This window comes from Rattus norvegicus, chromosome 15 (genome assembly GCF_021556685.1).
Source record: "Rattus norvegicus strain SHRSP/BbbUtx chromosome 15, alternate assembly SHRSP_T2T, whole genome shotgun sequence".
NCBI lineage: Eukaryota > Metazoa > Chordata > Mammalia > Rodentia > Muridae > Rattus > Rattus norvegicus.
The window spans coordinates 34,323,108-34,341,488 of record NC_141548.1 but is presented as its reverse complement, the minus strand read 5'-3'; the positions used below and the strand labels follow the sequence as shown (position 1 = coordinate 34,341,488).

Below are 18,381 nucleotides of genomic sequence, written 5' to 3'. Positions count from 1 at the left end.
TTCAGTGTGGTAATGTGTTCAGGATGCAGAAGAAACTTGTAGCAAGGGCTGGAGAAATGGCTCAGCGGTTAAGAGCACCCGACTGCTCTTCCAGAGGTCGTGAGTTCAATTCCCAGCAACCACATGGTGGCTCAAAACCATCTATAATGAGATCTGGTGTGTCTGAAGACAGCTACAGTGTACTCACATATAAAAAATAAATAAATCTTAAAAAAAAACTTGTAGCAAAATTGACGTTATAAAGTAAACTGGAGAAAATATTAAGTTATACAAAGTTGGATTTTAGCTAAGGAAGTGCTGCCTCCAAAATGACTGGATGATAAACTGTTCACTAGCCAGGCTTGTTAGAAACTCTAGGAAAGAAAATTCTGTACCACAATTGAAGTTTAGGGTTCCGTTCAGCTAATGTTTGTTTACCAACACTGACCTCCAATTAGGCTCCATTCCCTATGAAAGAGACAGCTGTGATTTGCAAGTGGCCATTAGGCCTACCCCAATATCAAAGAACACGCCTTTGCAGGCCAGCTCAAAGGGTTAGCACAGGGTCAAAATCTCTACCACTAAGTCCCCTGTGCCTTTATCAGGAAAAGCGTAATTCTGCCAGGTGGGCAAGATGACCCTGGATAACAAGTACGGAAAAGAACAACACTGGTGTATATACTTAGAAGTAATTCTGACACTATCCTTGTTGTGTAAATCTTGTAACTGCCCGAGTGACCAGACTTTCAGTCTCCTGTCTCTGTTTAAATTGTTCCAAGAGTACAATTATTATTGGAGCTGGGACCTGAATGAGATGTAAGAACAGCAGATGTGGAATGCATAAGCTGAAAATGAATGTAAGCCAGTAGAAATCTGTTCACAGCTGGCTCCTCTTTGAGCATTAGCTAGAACCAATTGTGCACCACTATTAAAGAGTTCTTCCCTTATTAATCACTAAGTTCTTGGAGTGATGTCTCACTGGAAAAGCACAGTAATTCTACAGAATCCATAAATATAAAAGAAGCTGAAACATGAGCTATGTAATAATTATCATGTACTATCATCAAACAAGGTAAATTTCTGTCCAAAAATGAAATATGTTTTTAATATTTCATCACTTAGTAAGATGGTATGTTTATACCTATGTTTTATATTTTAATTTTTCATACATGAAGCTATTTTTTAAAAGGTTTATTTATTTTATGTATGTGAGTTCACTGTTGCTGTCTTCAGACACACCAGAAAAGGACATCAGATCTCATTACAGATGGTTATGAGCCACTAGGTGGTTGCTGGGAATTGAACTCAGGACCTCTGGAAGAGCAGATGAGTCATCTCTCCAGCCCACATGAAGCTATCTTTAAAGAGTCTGAAAGAAATGCAGATACTATCTCACTGCTTTGTAAGGTAAGCTAACTCATAACTTGGAAAGATAGGTCTTAAGCAAATCTGTGAAGAAGCTAAAACATTAAGTTGTTTCATTTAGCATGTGTGCACACAGGGCTACCTACCAGTTACAACTAAGTGATATGATATGTCCATTAGGCATGAGTGGCCACATCCCACCTGAAGCCATTTCTTCATTATTTACTTTCCAATCTATTTGAAACCAAAGGCTAGGTGTAGTGGTGCAGGTCTATAATCCTGGCACTTGGAGGCTCAGATGGGAGAATACCAAATGGTGTGGATGGCATACATACTGAAACCACGTCTCAAATCAAAATCCCAAACAGAACAAAAACACCAAGTGCAACAGAAGAAAATAAAAAAATTGTTACAAATAACAGTGTAACATATTTATCTTCCTAAGTTCACCAAGAGGTGTTTTAATCTAATTTCCTACCATGCATTCCTCTAGTGATTAGACTCACCCGGATGGTGCCTCCCACAACCTCCATGACTTTGCCGCGGTACCACAAAGTATCAGATCCTCTCACTGCACAGGGTTCTCCCTTTTTCCAGAAATATGGCTCCAAAAGGCCAAGGCACTTTAAATTACTTTGAATTTCATCCATCATTTTTATGAGCTCAAACTCTGTAGAATTTATTGAAAATATAAAACATTTAGGAAAATGTTATTATTATGCTTTACCAACAATCTATTAGCTTCAGAATGTAGGCAGTACAAAGAATTACGATCAGCTCCCAGCAGAGGCTGTAAACATCTGATGTAGGCAGCACTTGCTGCCTGGTTTTAAGTTTTACTGTCAGGTGTGGTGTACACCTTTATCTCAGCATGTGGGAGGCAGAGGCAGGTGGATCTCTGTGAGGTTGAGGTTCACAGAGCAAGTACTAGGACAATGTAGGTGACACAGAGAAACCTTGTCCCAAAAAGCAAAACAATTTTTTTTACTAATAGCATTTGAATAATTTATCTTTGTTATTCTGAATATACTATTACCCTAAGCACTCTTTTCAATTAAACACATACCAAATAGCTTAACCAGAAAGAACTAAGGGTTTGCAGTGTCAGTTTGACAACACAGAGAAGTATAGCACAAGTCATATATTAAGTCTATGTTTAGGTAGAGATAATACTGAAGATATGTTAAAATTCTAACTTTTCTTGGTGTGAATACATGGGTGAAGGTGCATGTGGAGGCCAGGAGACAACCATAAATGCCATTCAGTGGTCTACCTTTTTAAAATTATTTATTTTATGTATATGGGTACACTGTAGCTGTCTTCAGACACACCAGAAGAGAGAATCAGATCCCATTACAGATGGCTGTGAGCCACCATGTGGTTGCTGAGAATTGAACTCAGGACAAAACAAACAGGGCTCTTAATCAAGGAGCCATATCTCCAGCCAGGTCTACCTTTTTCTTACTGAGACTGGTTCTCACTCTACTGAACTAGCTATAGATTGGATTGACTGACCAGCAAACCCCAAAGATCCATTTGTCACTGTCTCATGTCACCATGCCAACTTTCAAAAATAAATGTATTTTCTGAGAGAGAGAGAGAGAGAGAGAGAGAGAGAGAGAGAGAGAGAGAGAGAGAGAGAGAGAGAGAAAGAAAGTACAAGAGCACACATGCATGTTGAATGCAGAATGCTTTCCCATATGAGTGCTTGGGGAGTATGACACTGATGTCCAGATTCTCTTAATTGTTTCTTTACCTCATTTTCAGAGATACTGATCTCTTACTGAACCTGGAATTCATTGTTTTAGCTAACTAAACAGGGCTAGCTAGTGAATCCCTAGAATCTTCCTATCTGTGTTCCCCAGCTTTGGGGGTTACAGACATGTGCTTCTACCCAGGTTTTATTTGAGTCTAGAGATCAGAGTTCAGCAAGCTCTTTACCCACTGAGCCTTCTTTTCGACCTCACACTTGGTTTTTTAAGTGGATTCTGGAGGTGGAACTGAGGTTCATATGCTGTCTGGCAAGTACTTTCCTGACTGAACTATCCCCTGAGCCCCATCTCTATTTTTCTTCTACTACAAATTGCTCCATTATTTCCACAGAATCTATATGCTCCCATAACTGATTCCAATGAAGGCAAGCTGTGGGGCGATTATCAGTCTTGCTTCTTTAGTTTCCCTGTCTTAAGTAGGTGTATAAACCTGAGTTTGTTCTCTGTAAATTGTGTATGCCAGCATCTACCCACATTATCTGTACCCAAGAAAACTGGATGGGATACCAACTCATGACAGCCAAACAGTTCTAGTAATGATTAAACATGTCAAATAAAGGTTCTAGATTAGTTGTTTTTATTCTAGGTCTGAAGTATTCACAGGTTTTGCTTCTCAAACTAAAAAAACTGCATTTAGGTGCTTAACATATTGGGGGGAAATGCCAGTATATTCATAGCTACTAAAATCATCTGGTGTCCCCCTAAGGAGCTGCTGAGCCTAAGACTGTGAGGGGTAGAGTCACATGAGTGAATTAGAGATCACTTCAGAAAGCACACACTGCATGTGCATACAAACCCGGGTAGCCTTAAGAAGGTTCCAAATCTTCTCAAAGGTCCCTCAACTTTCAGGTGTTTGCTGTGATTTCTTATTTTAACAAATTCAAGCTTTTATTTTTCATAGAGAACCTCCAAATGCACTGATTTATGACTGTTCTTTTTGCTCTGTGATTATTTAAAAAAAATGCAATCACTTCCACACTGGAACATGTGTCATTCAAGGAGACTTGATCCATGTTCCTGAGTCATGGTCACTCCCAGACTGCTCAGAATAACTTATTTTTTTCATACCCATTGGAGCTAATGCTGTGTTTTGTACTGACAGATGGGACATAGAACAGCATACTACACAATATATATTAAAGAGGGAAAAGACTATATTAAGATTAAGAGGAATATACAGAGAGAATAAGCAAAGGTTAGAGAAATCCATTTATCTATGAACTATATATTTTTTTTAAATATAAAGGTTTTATGTTTTTATTCTTTCCACCTCCCTCTTGGATCCAACTCCTCCTGTGTCCCCAATCTGTGCCACCAATGCATGACCTCATTTATACAACTATGTGTATGCATGGCTATCCATCTTGGGGTAGGACCTTGTGAGAATTTCCTCCATCCATGTCTGTTTCCGCTGGTGTGGTCTCTGCACATTTTGTGCAGGTAACCAGGCTGTTGAGAGTAGAACTAGGATTTTTGGTAAAGGCAGCCTTACCTAGCAGTGGAAAGTGAAGCTCAGCAAGCAAGTGGGCTAGGCCAAAATTATTGAACCTTTACAAAAGTGAAGCCAAATGTCTTCTTCACAGCTTTCTAAAATTCAGTTATGGGGTTATTTAAGACTCATGTGACATATAAAACTTTAAGGCCAGGTTGAGTAGTACATTCCTGTAATCAGTCCTACCAGTAAGAAGCAGTCCCAGGAGATTCAAAAGGCCAGCCTGGACCACGTAGTGAAATGCTGTCTCAAAACATTAAAAAGAAAAAAGGAAAAAGAAAGAGGTCCCTGCTCGCCCTAATGAAATATAAAAACAGGCAAAATAAATAAGCAATAAAAAAGGGGAACTGTACATGTCTTCAATAAAATCATACAGTAGAACATGTCCCTGATTTCAGAGAAAAAAAGGATTTTTCAAGGTGCTGGGGATTCAAACTCAAGGATTTTGCAAGTTAAGCAAACACTTTTAACAGCAAGTTCAATCTCCAGTCCTACATTGACTCTTTAGAACTGGTGCTGTACCAGAAATATGCACCCATGTTTTTATGGGTGAGAATTCACTTTACACTCTGGAAAATGAGCTACTGTAACATCTGGCTCTGGCTAATATGCAAAGGTGAGCTGGCCACGGGTAAAAATTTTATAAGCTTTTAACACTTTGGACTTATCATTTCACAGATGGTGTCATCTGTAAGTCTCCTTCAGGTTTGGGTCCTAGCTTATACTTTGAACAATTTAAACAGAAACAGGCAACTGCCAATCTTGCCTGTTAGGCAGGTAGAAGGATTTACCTTGCAAAGATACTATTGCAAAATTATTTTTAAACATACCAGTGCCATCCCCTTTCAAATAGCTGTTATCTTGCACCTGGAAAATTATGCTTTTCTTAAGAAGGAAATCAGGGAGTTTATGGCAGGCCAAGTTTTAAAGATGGTTGTCATCCTCCCTTGACTATTTAGAGACATCTTCTCAGATAGAGAAATGGGTCTAAGAGCTGGTTGTAAGTCAGGGCTGTTGCCTTTGGTATGAGAATTAAGACTAATTGCTGGTCAGCCTTGGTGAATACACATTTACATCCTGCCATTCTAAATTCTCCTGTCTGTAACAGGCCTGGTTAGCACACAACTCAACTGTGGGGTATTTTGGAGGAGGCATTAATGCCCTTAGCTAATTTCTACGTTGTATGACTTAATGCCTTCTATGCAAGCTTAGTAAATCCTTTATAATATCAACTCTATTATTCAAGTTTCTTCTGCTACAGTATCTGAGCGTGGCCTAAAGCTCCAGTTACAGTGACAGAGACCTTTGCAGTATTCTATGCTGCTGAACACCATTCCATGCCTTAAGCTGCGTGCTGAGTGGCTGGTTATGTAACAACCATCAGGTTTTGTTTGGCAGAGCACTCACTCTGCTTTCAGTGCTGCCTAACGCTGCACCTTGAGACTCTGGCTTAATTTTTATCTCCCTGTCTGGTCACTTGGCTTTTTCTTGGCCAGTGTGCGTACAAGAGGATATAAAGTATCTTCACTGTCAGAGATTTGAACAGTCATGGGTGTAGCCTTTGCTGTGATGTGGAATCAAAATGAAGAGTCTTGGGACACCTGTCTTGCTTAAATCTGAATTGAATAATAATTTGAGAGCTCTAGCTGGGTATGGTAATGCACGCCTTTAATTCCAGCACTCAAGGGCAGAGAAAGGTGGACCTGTGTGAGTTCAAGGCCAGACTGGTCTACAGAGTGAGTTTTAGGACAGCCAGGGCTCCATTGAGAAATCCTGTTTTGAAAAACAAAGCAAACAACAAACATATTTGTAATTTATGTTAGCAAGGGGGATACTAATAAGCCTATGGCATTCTGTTGGCTCTAAGAGTTTAGCTGACTGATTCCTTTAGGGTTTTAGGTGACACGTGCCTTTAATCTCACTCAGCACTTAGAAGACAAAAAATAGATCTCTATGAATTTGGGGCCACCCTTGGCTACAAAACAAGTTCCAGGCTAGCTGAAGTTACATAGTAAAATCCTGTATTCCTGTATTGAACAATTGAACAACACACACACACACACACACACACACACACACACACACACACACAGACACACACACACACACACACAGACACACACACACCCTTAAGAGTGCTTCTGAATTAATGTAAAGTGTTTGTGTCATTTTGTGTTTTAATGTGGATCTTTCAAAACTGACCTAAAGAAGGCTGAACATTTAATAGTTGCAGAAATTAGATTTACCTACATTGGCAGGGGCGGTGAGTGTGTGTGTGTGTGTGTGTGTGTGTGTGTGTGTGTGTGTGTGTGTGTGTTGTCCCTTAGACTCTATAGGGAAAAATACACCCTTTGGCTCCCCAGGTAATTTTAGGTAACTTGGATCTTAACTGGAGTTTTGAGGTGTCTGGTCACATGAGATGAAGCAATCTCACAGGAATTACGTATCAAAAGAGAATGGGAGTAAAAATCTTGTCTCCCTCTAAGGTTCCTAAACATAATTTGTGAATGTATTTTCAACTTTTTTTAATTTAAAAGAATCACTACATACTAAAATTATCCTTGGTATGCCTAATTTAAAATGTATGAATATTTTAAGGATGACTTTTAGATTTTTGGAACAGTTGCCTGTTTTGGTCTTTTTCTTTCCCTTTAAAATAAACTTGGTGATTCAAGGTTTTTATGTCAGACTTAACTGAAATGTAGATATTAAAGTGTTAACTCTAGGATCCAATTCTTTGAAACATTAATTTTGGAATTCAAGACTGAGGGGTAGACCAAACCAAGCAAAACTGATTTACAGAAAGTTTTGAAACGATGGCTTAGAGTCTAAGAGTGCTCACTGCCCTTCCAGAGGTCTAGAGCCCAGGTTACAACTACCTATGTCAGACCTATCCTCTGGCTTTCACAGCCACACCCACCCCAATTCACATAAGATTAATGAACTAATTAAACAAACAGGCTTATGGGTCTGGAGAAGTGACTCAGTGGTTAAGATCAGGTCCTATCGTGTACAGGACCTGAGCTTGTTTGAGGCGACTGACAAACACCTGTAACTCCAAAGATCTAACGCCCTATGGCTCTCCCCCAACACATATGGATAATTACAAATGATAAATAAGAGGTTTAGAATAAAAGCAGGTGGTCTTAGTTTCTTTTATTCTGATATAAATACATTTTGCATTTGATTATCTGTTCAAAGGCCTGACCAATCTTTACTGTCACACTGTAAAAATTTAGGTATTCTTTTTTTTTTCTTTTTTCTTTTTTTTTCGGAGCTGGGGACCGAACCCAGGGCCTTGCGCTTGCTAGGCAAGCGCTCTACCACTGAGCTAAATCCCCAACCCCAAATTTAGGTATTCTTAATTTCTTAAAAATCTATTGAAATGGGGGCTTACTGGTTAAGAGTGCTCACTGCTCTTCCAAAGGATCTATCATTCACACTGGTGGCTCAAACTTCAGGAGCTCCAATGTACTCTTTCTTCCTCAGTACCAGCACATATATGGCAGACACATACACATAAGTACAAATAAGATATTTAAAAGATGCTTGCAAGAAAGAAGACTAATGGGTAAAGTGCTTGCTATGTAAACCTGACAACCTGAGTTTGATCCCCATGTCCTACAATCCTACATTTAAAACAGTACAGTTTATTGAAAATATTAAGTTTTTTCTTAATATAAGGCAACATTTGTTAAATTTTATGATAGAAGTTGAAAAATTTTGTATTGGCTACATGAATTATGATAAGGATGTTCTAAAAGAGATTCTAAAAAGGAGAATTTAAGTGGCTAGAGAGATGGCTCAGTGGTTAAAAATGTTTGCTGAGCAGTCGTGAGGATCAGAGTTCATATCTCAGCCCCCAGGCCCTGCAAACATCTGTGAGTTCAGCTTCAGGGGTCTGACACATTTCTGTACATTTGTGCGCGTGTGCGTACAAACTCTCTCTCTCTCTCTCTCTCTCTCTCTCTCTCTCTCTCTCTCTCTCTCACACACACACACACACACACACACACACACACTCACTCACTCCTGCATCCACCATGACAGGCTGTAGAGTGAAAGCTTTGAAGTTCATCTTTAAGTTCAGCCTCTTGTGGTTACAAAGCAGGTCTCAAAATGGCCATGTCCAATGTCCTAACCTGAGGGCCCTGGCTAGGTAAACAGGATTACTTATCAAGTGAACAGAGTAGTCTGAAGAAGCCTTATAATTACTGTTTCTGTCTGTCAGGAAAGCTGCCACTTCCCTTCTTTGCACCTGACAGTCAACTGATGAGGGCAAAGTGCATCTAGTGCTGGAACGGTCTGCCTTAGCACAATGCTCCCCACCCTGCTGGCTATCATAGAACATTTCATGTCCTAACTACTCAGCCATCTTTCTAGCTTGTTCTTTTGCTTCTTTTTTAAGATTTATTTTTATTTTTAATTATATGTATGCCAACATATCTATGTAGGGCTATGTTCATTGAGTGCAGATACCCAAGAAGGTCAGAAAACAATGTTGGATATTCTGGAGCTGTAGTTACAGATTTTGAGCAACCCATGTTGGGTGCTGGGATCTGAACTTGGGGCTTCTGAAAGAGTAGGTACTCTGAACCACTTAGTCATCTTTCAGGCTCTGATTTCTCGTAATGTAGACAAACACTGGACCCATGGACACACCTCTGGCTGGGGAGCTCTGGTAACAGTATGGTGAAATAATTTATCATTTAAAATAACTAAAAAACACCCTTAAATAGCTTATCTAAGATTAGTAAAAGCATTCCGCATGTTCTGGGTGAAATCATCTAGTCCCCCTAACGAGTCCCTGAAAATGACGTTCAGAGAGGTTAAATCCTGCCAAGATTTCCAGGTGTGTCTATCATAGAAAATGAGCTGCTAGGCCCAGTCACTGGAGAAAGCTGAATAGCAGAATGGACCTTACCTGATAATTTAGGCACTACAAATATAGTTCCATCATCACCAATGCAGCTCACTATTGCCTCAAATGAACTCGTGTTAGGAACAGCTGGTGGTTTATAGAATCCGTTGGTTCTGCTTTCTGAATATTTTTCCTTAGATTCGGGTACTTTGTGTTCATTGACTTTATCAGCAATTTTCTTGTTAGTATCAAAGTTAATTTGAAAGCACTTAGTAACTACTGAATCTCCTTGCTCCAGGGGTATTTCCAGAGACTTCTCAGGCGAATGGCTGTTACTTGATTTACTCACTCTGTAACACCCAAAAAAGAAAATATCTAAATGGGAGCAAAGATAAAACTGTGTAGAAAACAATATGAAAAAAATCATTCAAATATGTGTTAACATTTAACTAAGACATTTGCTCTAGTCCAGGATGTACTTGAGTCTACCATGCTAGACAGTCACAGGAGGAAAGGAAAGCAGGGAAATGGCTTGGTGGACCAAGATGGCAGCATACAGATCATTCTCTGGAGTGCAGACCATGCCTCCCTGGCAGCTCTGCTATCTACCTCTCTAAAAACTATAAAACCTGCTTCATTATCTCTGACGATGTGCTGGATAGTTTTATATCACCTTGACACAAGCTACAGTCATCTGAGAGAAGGGACCTCAACTAAGAAAATGCCTCCAAAATATTCAGCTGTAGGGCATTGTCTTAGTTATTGATGTGGAAGGGTCCAGACCATTGTGGGTGGTGCTATGTTTGGTCAGAAGGTCCTGGGTTCTATAATAGCAGGCTGAGCAAGCCACGGGAAGCAAATCAATAAGCAGCACCCTCAGGTACCTGCCCTGCTTGAGTTCCTGTCCTGACCTCCATCATGATGGACTATGATGTGAAACAAGGTGAATAAACCCTTTCCTCCCCAGCTTCCTTTTTGGTCAGTCTTTCATCCCAGCAACAGAAGCCCTAAGACAAGGTGGTACCAGGATTGTGGACTATTCTGTGACAGACCTGATCATGTTGTTTTGGGGAGGAATGTGAAAGGACTTTGTGACTTTTTACAAGAAGTGTTCGATACTTGGAGAGCCTTTCTGCAAGAGCTGGGAAGGTCAGGATGCTGAGAGCAATACATAAGACTGAGGCCAGGCTTGTGACGTTTCACAGGAAGTTTAATGGCTCTTTTGGGGCCATTTGTTATATTGGATTTCTGTGGTTCTGATGAACAAGATACCAGAACTACCAGTGAAACCTTTGCTTTGCTGGGATACCTGGTACTGGTCTGCTGGAGAGCTATTGGTGAAAGTGTAGCCCCACCATAGCAGAAGACCCCAGAAGTTTCTGCTTTTGCACAAAACAGTCCAAGATTTAAACTCCTTTTTTCATTTGTTTGTTTTTAAATCATTCTTGGGCTAAAGAGATGGCTCAGCAGTTAAGAGCACTGGCTGCTATTGAAGAGGACCTGGGTTCAATTCCCAGAACACCATGGTGACTCACAACCATCTGTAACTCCAATTCAAGAAGATTGGATACCCTCATCTGACCTCTGTGGGTGCTAGGCAAAACACTTATACACATAAAACGATAAAATAAAATTTAATAATACCTCTAAAATATTGCTAAAAACATAAAGGAGCTAAAAATCATTAGCTTCCCTGACTCACACAAGAAACCAATAGGAAAAATTTAATATATATTTAATTATTGTTTTTTGTTTTTTCCATGGTAACATTGACAAACTCTGGCTTAAATGACTGTTGAATCAAGATGACTACTTGGGAGTGTTGGCGGAGGAGGAGGCCCTATGAGAAAGAGAAACAGGAAATGGTCGGTCACATGGGTTGGCCAGTATCCCCGTGAGTATGCAGATCAACTGAACTATCCTCTGCCTTCCTTCCCTCAACCTTCTCATTCGCCCATCACTAACTAATAGTTTAAACATCCAATCAGAATGCATGGAGCCGCACACAGAAGACAGTGTATAAAAGACAGGGCCAATTGTGTATAAAAGTCCCTCTTGTGGTTGGGGATTTAGCTCAGTGGTAGAGCGCTTGCCTAGCAAGCACAAGGCCCTGGGTTCAGTCCCCAGCTCCGGAAAAAAAAAAAAAAGTCCCTCTTGTGATATTCAGGCCTTTGTAATAAGCCTTTGGATATTAATCTGCTAGAACTTGTGGTAAAAGCAGCCTTGGCAGCTTGTTTCTTTTTTTTTTTTTTTTTTTTTTTTTTTTTTTTTTTTTGGTTCTTTTTTTTCGGAGCTGGGGACCGAACCCAGGGCCTTGCGCTTCCTAGGTAAGCGCTAGCCCCGGCAGCTTGTTTCTTGAACTAGGAGTACTGCACAGGAAAATGACTAAGGTTTATTTACCACTGTTTGGGTTTTGTATCTGAGCATCATACAAAAGATTCGTTCTATAAATACTGATTTGCTCTTTTCTTAGAGGCTTTGATGATAATATTTTTCTCCTGAAGCTCTATCTTCCTGACACCTCAGTCTCATCTTCATCAGACCTCGGAACTTGGGACATGAAACATACCACCACACACAAAGGCGGGCCATGTGGCTAACAAAAAGCTGTGTAAGCTGAGGCACCGACAGGAAGCTACATCTCTGCTGGAACTTCAAGCAGCTGCGCACGGTATCAAAACTTCAACCATGGAATTTGAAGAGTTAGAATGCTATAGATGCTATTTTCTGTGGTTTAAGTAGTCAGGCTTTCTCTATTTGTGACTTAATATTCTTGTAATAGAAACCTCAAAATTAAATTAAAGAAATTAACTTTGGTGGGACAAGCTTTTAATCTTAGCATTTAAGAGGCAGAGGCAGTTTGACATTTGCGACTTCAAGGCTAACCTGGCTTATATAGTGAGTTCCAGGCCAGCTAGGGCTACATAGCAAGACTCTGTCTCAAAACAAACCACATCAATACCACCAAAAAAAATGAAATCAATTTGAGGCCATCTATAACAAACTCATTACCCACTAATGCCTTTCCATATAACCTATCTTAAATATAAAATAAGCATTTCAGAGGTCTATTATTAATTTTTTCATTTACCTCATTCCTCCTTATCAGCAAATTCTATTTTAAATCAATTTTCAAACTCTTCATTGACCTCTGGACCTATACTTGTGGTAATTCCTTAAATATATGTTTTGTCTTCTGTTTGTAGGCTACTCTCTAGTTACAAACTGGCTCAAGTCATTCACATGGTTCTTCAACACAGTCTTACACAGATGATGCCTGCATGATGTATAAATCCAGACGCTGGCCTCTGACCCAGAGACAGGCACTTGAGTCTTCTCCTCTACCTTTTCCCTATAAAATCATTCCTGTTTCTTTTTTTCATATCAACAAAAAGCTGAAAATGTTTGTTCACAAAACAAATGTGTCCCTTTTGTCAAACAATGATGCTCATCCCTGAAACTGGCTTTGAGCTATGCCCAAGGCTCCCTGTTCTATGGGAAAGTTGTTAAAAGCAAGGACCATCAGGGATCTCTTCCCCTCTTTTTTCTCTTCCTCCCCTTCTTCAACTTCTCCTGCTATGATGTTCACAATGGCCATCTCTTCTCTTTCACCATAACGAAAGCTCCTTAACAACAATAGCTCAAACAGCAAAGGTAAATCTACCCAGACCAGCTGGAACCGGTGACAATTGGTAACTACTCTTCTCTTGGCTCCACAACATTATCTTTCAAAATTCTGGGTCTCCATCATCATGAATCTGATGCCATGTTACATGTGGAGAACTCTATACAAGGACAAAAAGGGAATGTATCCTATTTGGGAACTCCTCCCATCTCTGTCTTTCTTCCATCTTGTAAATCATCCTCTCTGGGTTAATACAGTCATAAATCTAGCTATCCAAGATCCCAATAACATAGTTCTCACTGAGAAGTGCACACACATTCTTGGAAACCAGTATGTGATAAGCCAGCTTCAGTAGGTAAGAGCGGACGGCCATGACTGAAGGCAAGCCGTCTATTTCTGAGCTGGTGCTTTAGGAGTTAGACTATCAATCATCCTTAAGAGCAAATAAAATGCAGCTCAGGTTTGAAAACACCCACAGAAGCAATTATGAAGCATCATCAGAAATTAATGTCGATAAGTTAATTGAAAGTCTGTACCTTCTATCTCTCAAAGCCAAACCTTTTTTAATCAAATATTTAGAAACATCAACACGTTCTCCTTTTTCATCTCTGCAGAAAATTTTCACAGGCAATGGCCACGTTGTGCTGTTTTCCTGAAGTGATTTATGAGATAAAAGTGAAATCTTATGAGCAGTATTTTTCAAAACAATTTCTTCTACATTTTCTATGTAAGAAAACCATCCCAGACAACAAGACTTTGATATTAAATATAGAAGGGGAACAGCATGGAAGAGAGTCAGTACTGACAGACACACAGACACTGTCGTCTTTTTTTTTTTCTTTTTTTTTTTCTTTTTTTTTTTCTTTTTTTTTTCGGAGCTGGGGACCGAACCCAGGGCCTTGCGCTTCCTAGGCAAGCGCTCTACCACTGAGCTAAATCCCCAACCCCCACTGTCATCTTTTTAAATCCTTTCCCTTTCCAGGTTTGTTTTGTGAATGAATTAGGAAGATCTTACTATCAGGGTGAAATGGATCAAGAACAAGACAAACTATAAAATTCTCATGGGACACAAAAAACCACAACCAAGTAGACTGAAAATAAAAAAAAAAAATTCCCCTTCCCAACTGAGGTAAAAGGAAGCATCAGCAGTTAGCATGCTTCTCCGTTCCCTTCACTCTGTACAGTTTCCAGTGTGTGCTTTACTTCCTTACAGCACACAAGAGAAGCTACTACAAAACTCTCTCCTTCATATGAGAAGTTCTCAAAGTGACAAAAGTATACATTAAAAGTATAACATGGAAAGTGAGTTACATAAGAAATTTAATAAAGTAAAAACACAGAAAAGTAGAATACATGCTTCCCAAATCCACATTCACAAACACATAACATTTTACCAGTTCCTTTAGTTTATATGGTATATTTTAAACAAAAATTTCAACTCAGGCATGTGATTTTAGAAATACTTTGCTTCAGCCACATGAGTAGTGGCGAACACCTGTTTACCCATTTACTTATTTTAGTTTTTCTGGGTGGGCAAGCTCACTAACAGGTAAAGCTGTTTACTGACAAACCTGATGACCTGAGTTCAATTCCCAGAACTCACAAAGGTAAAAGGAGAACCAACTACTTTAAGTTGTACTCTGACCTCTACATATGAGCCATGTCCCTTAACACACACGCACTCACGCACACACACGTATATCATCTACTTATTTATATGTTTATTTATTTTTAATTAAGACAGTCTTACTATGTAACCCTGCCTGGCTGCTCTGTAACTTGCTGTGTATGCCAGGCTGTCCTCCAGCTCAGAAAGATTTTTCTACCTTCTAAGTGCTAGGATTAAAGTCATGCACAGCATGCCTTGCTAGGCCTTTAACTCCTCATCTTCCTTCTACCTCCTGAGTTCTGGGATTATTACTGCACGCCTCCATGCCACATATACAGGTATAATACCAACATAGTTTGGAAATACAGTCCCAATATTTTGCTGTTATTTTCTTAACAAGAAAATAATCTTAGTATAGGTGAAAACTACAACAAGATAATAAGTATGAATCTGTTGTAACTGTTTTACCCTGTATCTTACTTAGGGTTACTGCTGTGATGTAACACCACAACCAAAGCAACTTGGGGAGGAAAGGGCCTACGCTTTCACATCACTGCTCATCATAGAAGGAAGTCAGGACAGGAACTCACAGGGCAGGAACCTGGAGGCAGGAGCTGATGCAGAGGCCGTGGAGGAGTGCTGCTTACCGGCTTGCTCAACCTGCTTTCTTATTAAGAACCCAGGACCACTAGGCCAGGGATGGCACCACCCACAATGGGCTGGGTCCTTTTCTCAGTTGAGGTTCCTACTACCATCCAGATGACTCTAGCTGTGTCAAGGTGACAAAACAGACAGCACACCTGCTACCCACCTGTAAGATTATGGTTGCTATAGCTCCAGTGAGGTATAATGAAAGACAGTCACAAGCTGTTGCTGTCCACTTGTCACTTCCCCCAGTTGGCCTGAAGCAAAAGCAGTAACTATTTTATTATAACAGGTACCACAGAGTGTTGAGATATTGAGAAATAATGTAATCACATGCACAGCTGGGACCCTCTACCGTGAAAAACAAATGTTAACATGGACTTGGGTTATTTTCACATTTTCCTATTTTCATACTTGGCCCCCCGACAGGTACATACACACACATATCTATATTATATATAATATATATTATGCATACACATATAATATACCTTTTATCTCTGTATTATCTGTCCTATAGCTACACTGAAGCTTGGCTGGATATAACTTCTATAGCTTCCATCTTCCTTAAATATTTATAATGTCACTTAACTTTTTCTTGTTATAACGCACTAGTGATGACTTAGGCTTTTCTTTCTTTCTTTCTTTTTTTTTTTTTTTTTTGGTTCTTTTTTTCGGAGCTGGGGACCGAACCCAGGGTCTTGCGCTTCCTAGGCAAGCGCTCTACCCTGAGCTAAATCCCCAACCCCTTTTCTTTCTTTTGAAAGCCAATTTTACTGAGTTATCTCTGGGAGTTCGGCATTCTGATTGATTTTCCTGGATAAGCCACACACTCTCAATCCACAGTTCTGACAGTCTTTCGTGTATGTCCGAGGATTGCATTGTAGTATCTGCTTTGTTGTACTGCTATCTGCTTTGTCTTTGGGGTGTCTGCTAAACTTACACTGATTCTTCTTGGGTGTTAGAGACCTTTTTATTTTGGAATCTTTTGGATTTTTCTTTTCAAAATTAAAATTGTCTGCATTCTCCTTTAAAATTATACTCTGTGTATATGTATATATATGTATATATATGTATATATGTATATGTATATACACATATAAATAATACAAACGTGGAGGTTTCTCTTCCCAGCACGTGGGTCCAGGAGACTAAACTCACTATGCACTGCGGCCAAGTGCCTCTACCCACTGGGCAATCTCAGCAGTCAGTGTGCTTTTGTGCTTCTCCAGTTTAGTCCACATTTCTGATCTCTTCTCATTTGGCGGGGGTGGGATGGGGGGGGGAGGTTTGTGAACTGTCAACTTTTCAAACTCTGATTTTTTGCTAATAATCTTATTTTGAATTAACCCCAATCCTTTTCTTCCTCCTCCTTGTTCTTTCTCTTCTTCCTTCTTCTTCCTCCTTTTCCTTCCCCTCCTCCACTTCCTTCTCCTCCTCCTTGGTTTCCCCTCTTCCTCCTCTTTTTGAACCCATCTCGCTATGCAGCTCAGGCTGATTTTTAAGCGTATGAGTGCTAGAATTACAAGTACCCAGTTGATTTTTCAGTTTTCAGATTCTATTTTCTGTTGGTCTTCCACACTATGTGCTACTACTATTATTAATGTGCACTTCTAGCTTTCTATATAATTGGAAATTTATGAAACATATTTCTATCTGCCTTTAGTTTTCTTCAAAACTTTTTATTCTCAACAGTTTAAAAATCTATTTAGCTTCCCTGTATTTATTTAATGCTATTAAATTTATAGAATCAAATATTTATTTCCTCTTCTTAAAATCCTTAATGAATCCAGGCATGGTGGCATGCACCAGGTGGATCTCTGTGAGTTTGAGGCCAGTCTGGTCTACATAGCAAGTTCTAGGACTATATGGAAGGGCCTCATCTCAACAATACCCCACCCCCACCCACCAAAAAAACCCTTAGTAAAATTTTGTGAAAGTTTCAGAAAGTATTAATTAAAACTGACAAGAAACCATACTAAAGTATTTAAAATAATATACAATGAGAAAATTAATTTACTTAGCCAAAAATTACCTTATATCAACAAGTGAACATTCCAGAGATAATCTTCCCATTGTCTTTAGATTTTCTTGAAGTTCTCTTAAGCAGTGAATATTCACTACTAGTTCAATACCGACATCATACAGCAAGACCTATGAGAGCAGGAAATTTAAGTTTAGGGGAAATTTCAACAATTTTTTTTTCAAATTGAAATTCATAATAAGAATTGAACTAAGTGGACTGGAGAGACGGCTCAGCGGTTAAGAGCACTGACTGCTCTTCCAGAGGTCCTGAGTTCAATTCCCAGCAACCACATGGTGGCTCCCAACCATCTGCAATGGGATCTGTTCTCTCTTCTGGTGTGTCTGAAGACAGTGACAGTGTATGCATATACATAAAATAAACAAACCTTTTTTTTTTTTAAAAAGAATTGAACTAAGTAATCATAGGACTGATTGAAATGAAAAATGCACTTTCACAATTGCATTTTAGGTCTGCATTCACCTCTACCAGTGTGTCTGTAACCATCCTGATGATCTGGCCTCTTCGCCACTGACTTTTAGCCGGGATCTTAACAGCGCAGTGCATATCACACTCCCACTTCACAGGCTTCCATTCGGAGTGCTCGTAAGCAGCTACCATCTTCTCCTCTAAACTGTGCAGACGCAAAGCATTTTAATTTAAAATAACTTCTTATGGAATTCTCTCACCAGATATTTTCAACCCAAACCCTTTGCTCACTTCACTCTGTCGAATTCGAATGCAATGTTCCTTGAGTGCATAAAGCATTTCCAAACCTTTGAAGTAGTTCTTCCTTGTGCTGAGAGAAAGGCCCCGTAGATATACCCCGATGCTCTCCCGTCTCACTTGGGACACATTTGACAGCACTTTAGGATATGAGCTTTCATACAGCTATATTCCATTTTGTACAGCTTAAAGGTGTCTGTCTGTCTGTCTGTTTACTCATTCTTTCAGACAGGGTCTCACTATGTAGAACATGCTGATTGAAGTCATAGAGATCCTCCTGTCTC

The 18,381-nt window shown here is 39.6% G+C and overlaps 1 protein-coding gene across 1 annotated transcript in view; it reads right to left on the bottom strand.

Moving 5' to 3' along the window:
- Rnf17 (ring finger protein 17) overlaps nucleotides 1–18,381 on the bottom strand; it is a 138,014-nt gene that overhangs the window by 18,945 nt on the left and 100,688 nt on the right. The window contains exons 22-27 of the mRNA NM_001191685.1: nucleotides 17,855–18,005; nucleotides 17,384–17,502; nucleotides 15,515–15,605; nucleotides 13,631–13,746; nucleotides 9,533–9,819; nucleotides 1,851–2,014 (exon numbers count right to left, since the gene is read on the bottom strand). Of these exons, the coding sequence (NP_001178614.1) occupies nucleotides 1,851–2,014; nucleotides 9,533–9,819; nucleotides 13,631–13,746; nucleotides 15,515–15,605; nucleotides 17,384–17,502; nucleotides 17,855–18,005 (928 nt within the window). The remainder of the gene's footprint in view (nucleotides 1–1,850; nucleotides 2,015–9,532; nucleotides 9,820–13,630; nucleotides 13,747–15,514; nucleotides 15,606–17,383; nucleotides 17,503–17,854; nucleotides 18,006–18,381) is intronic.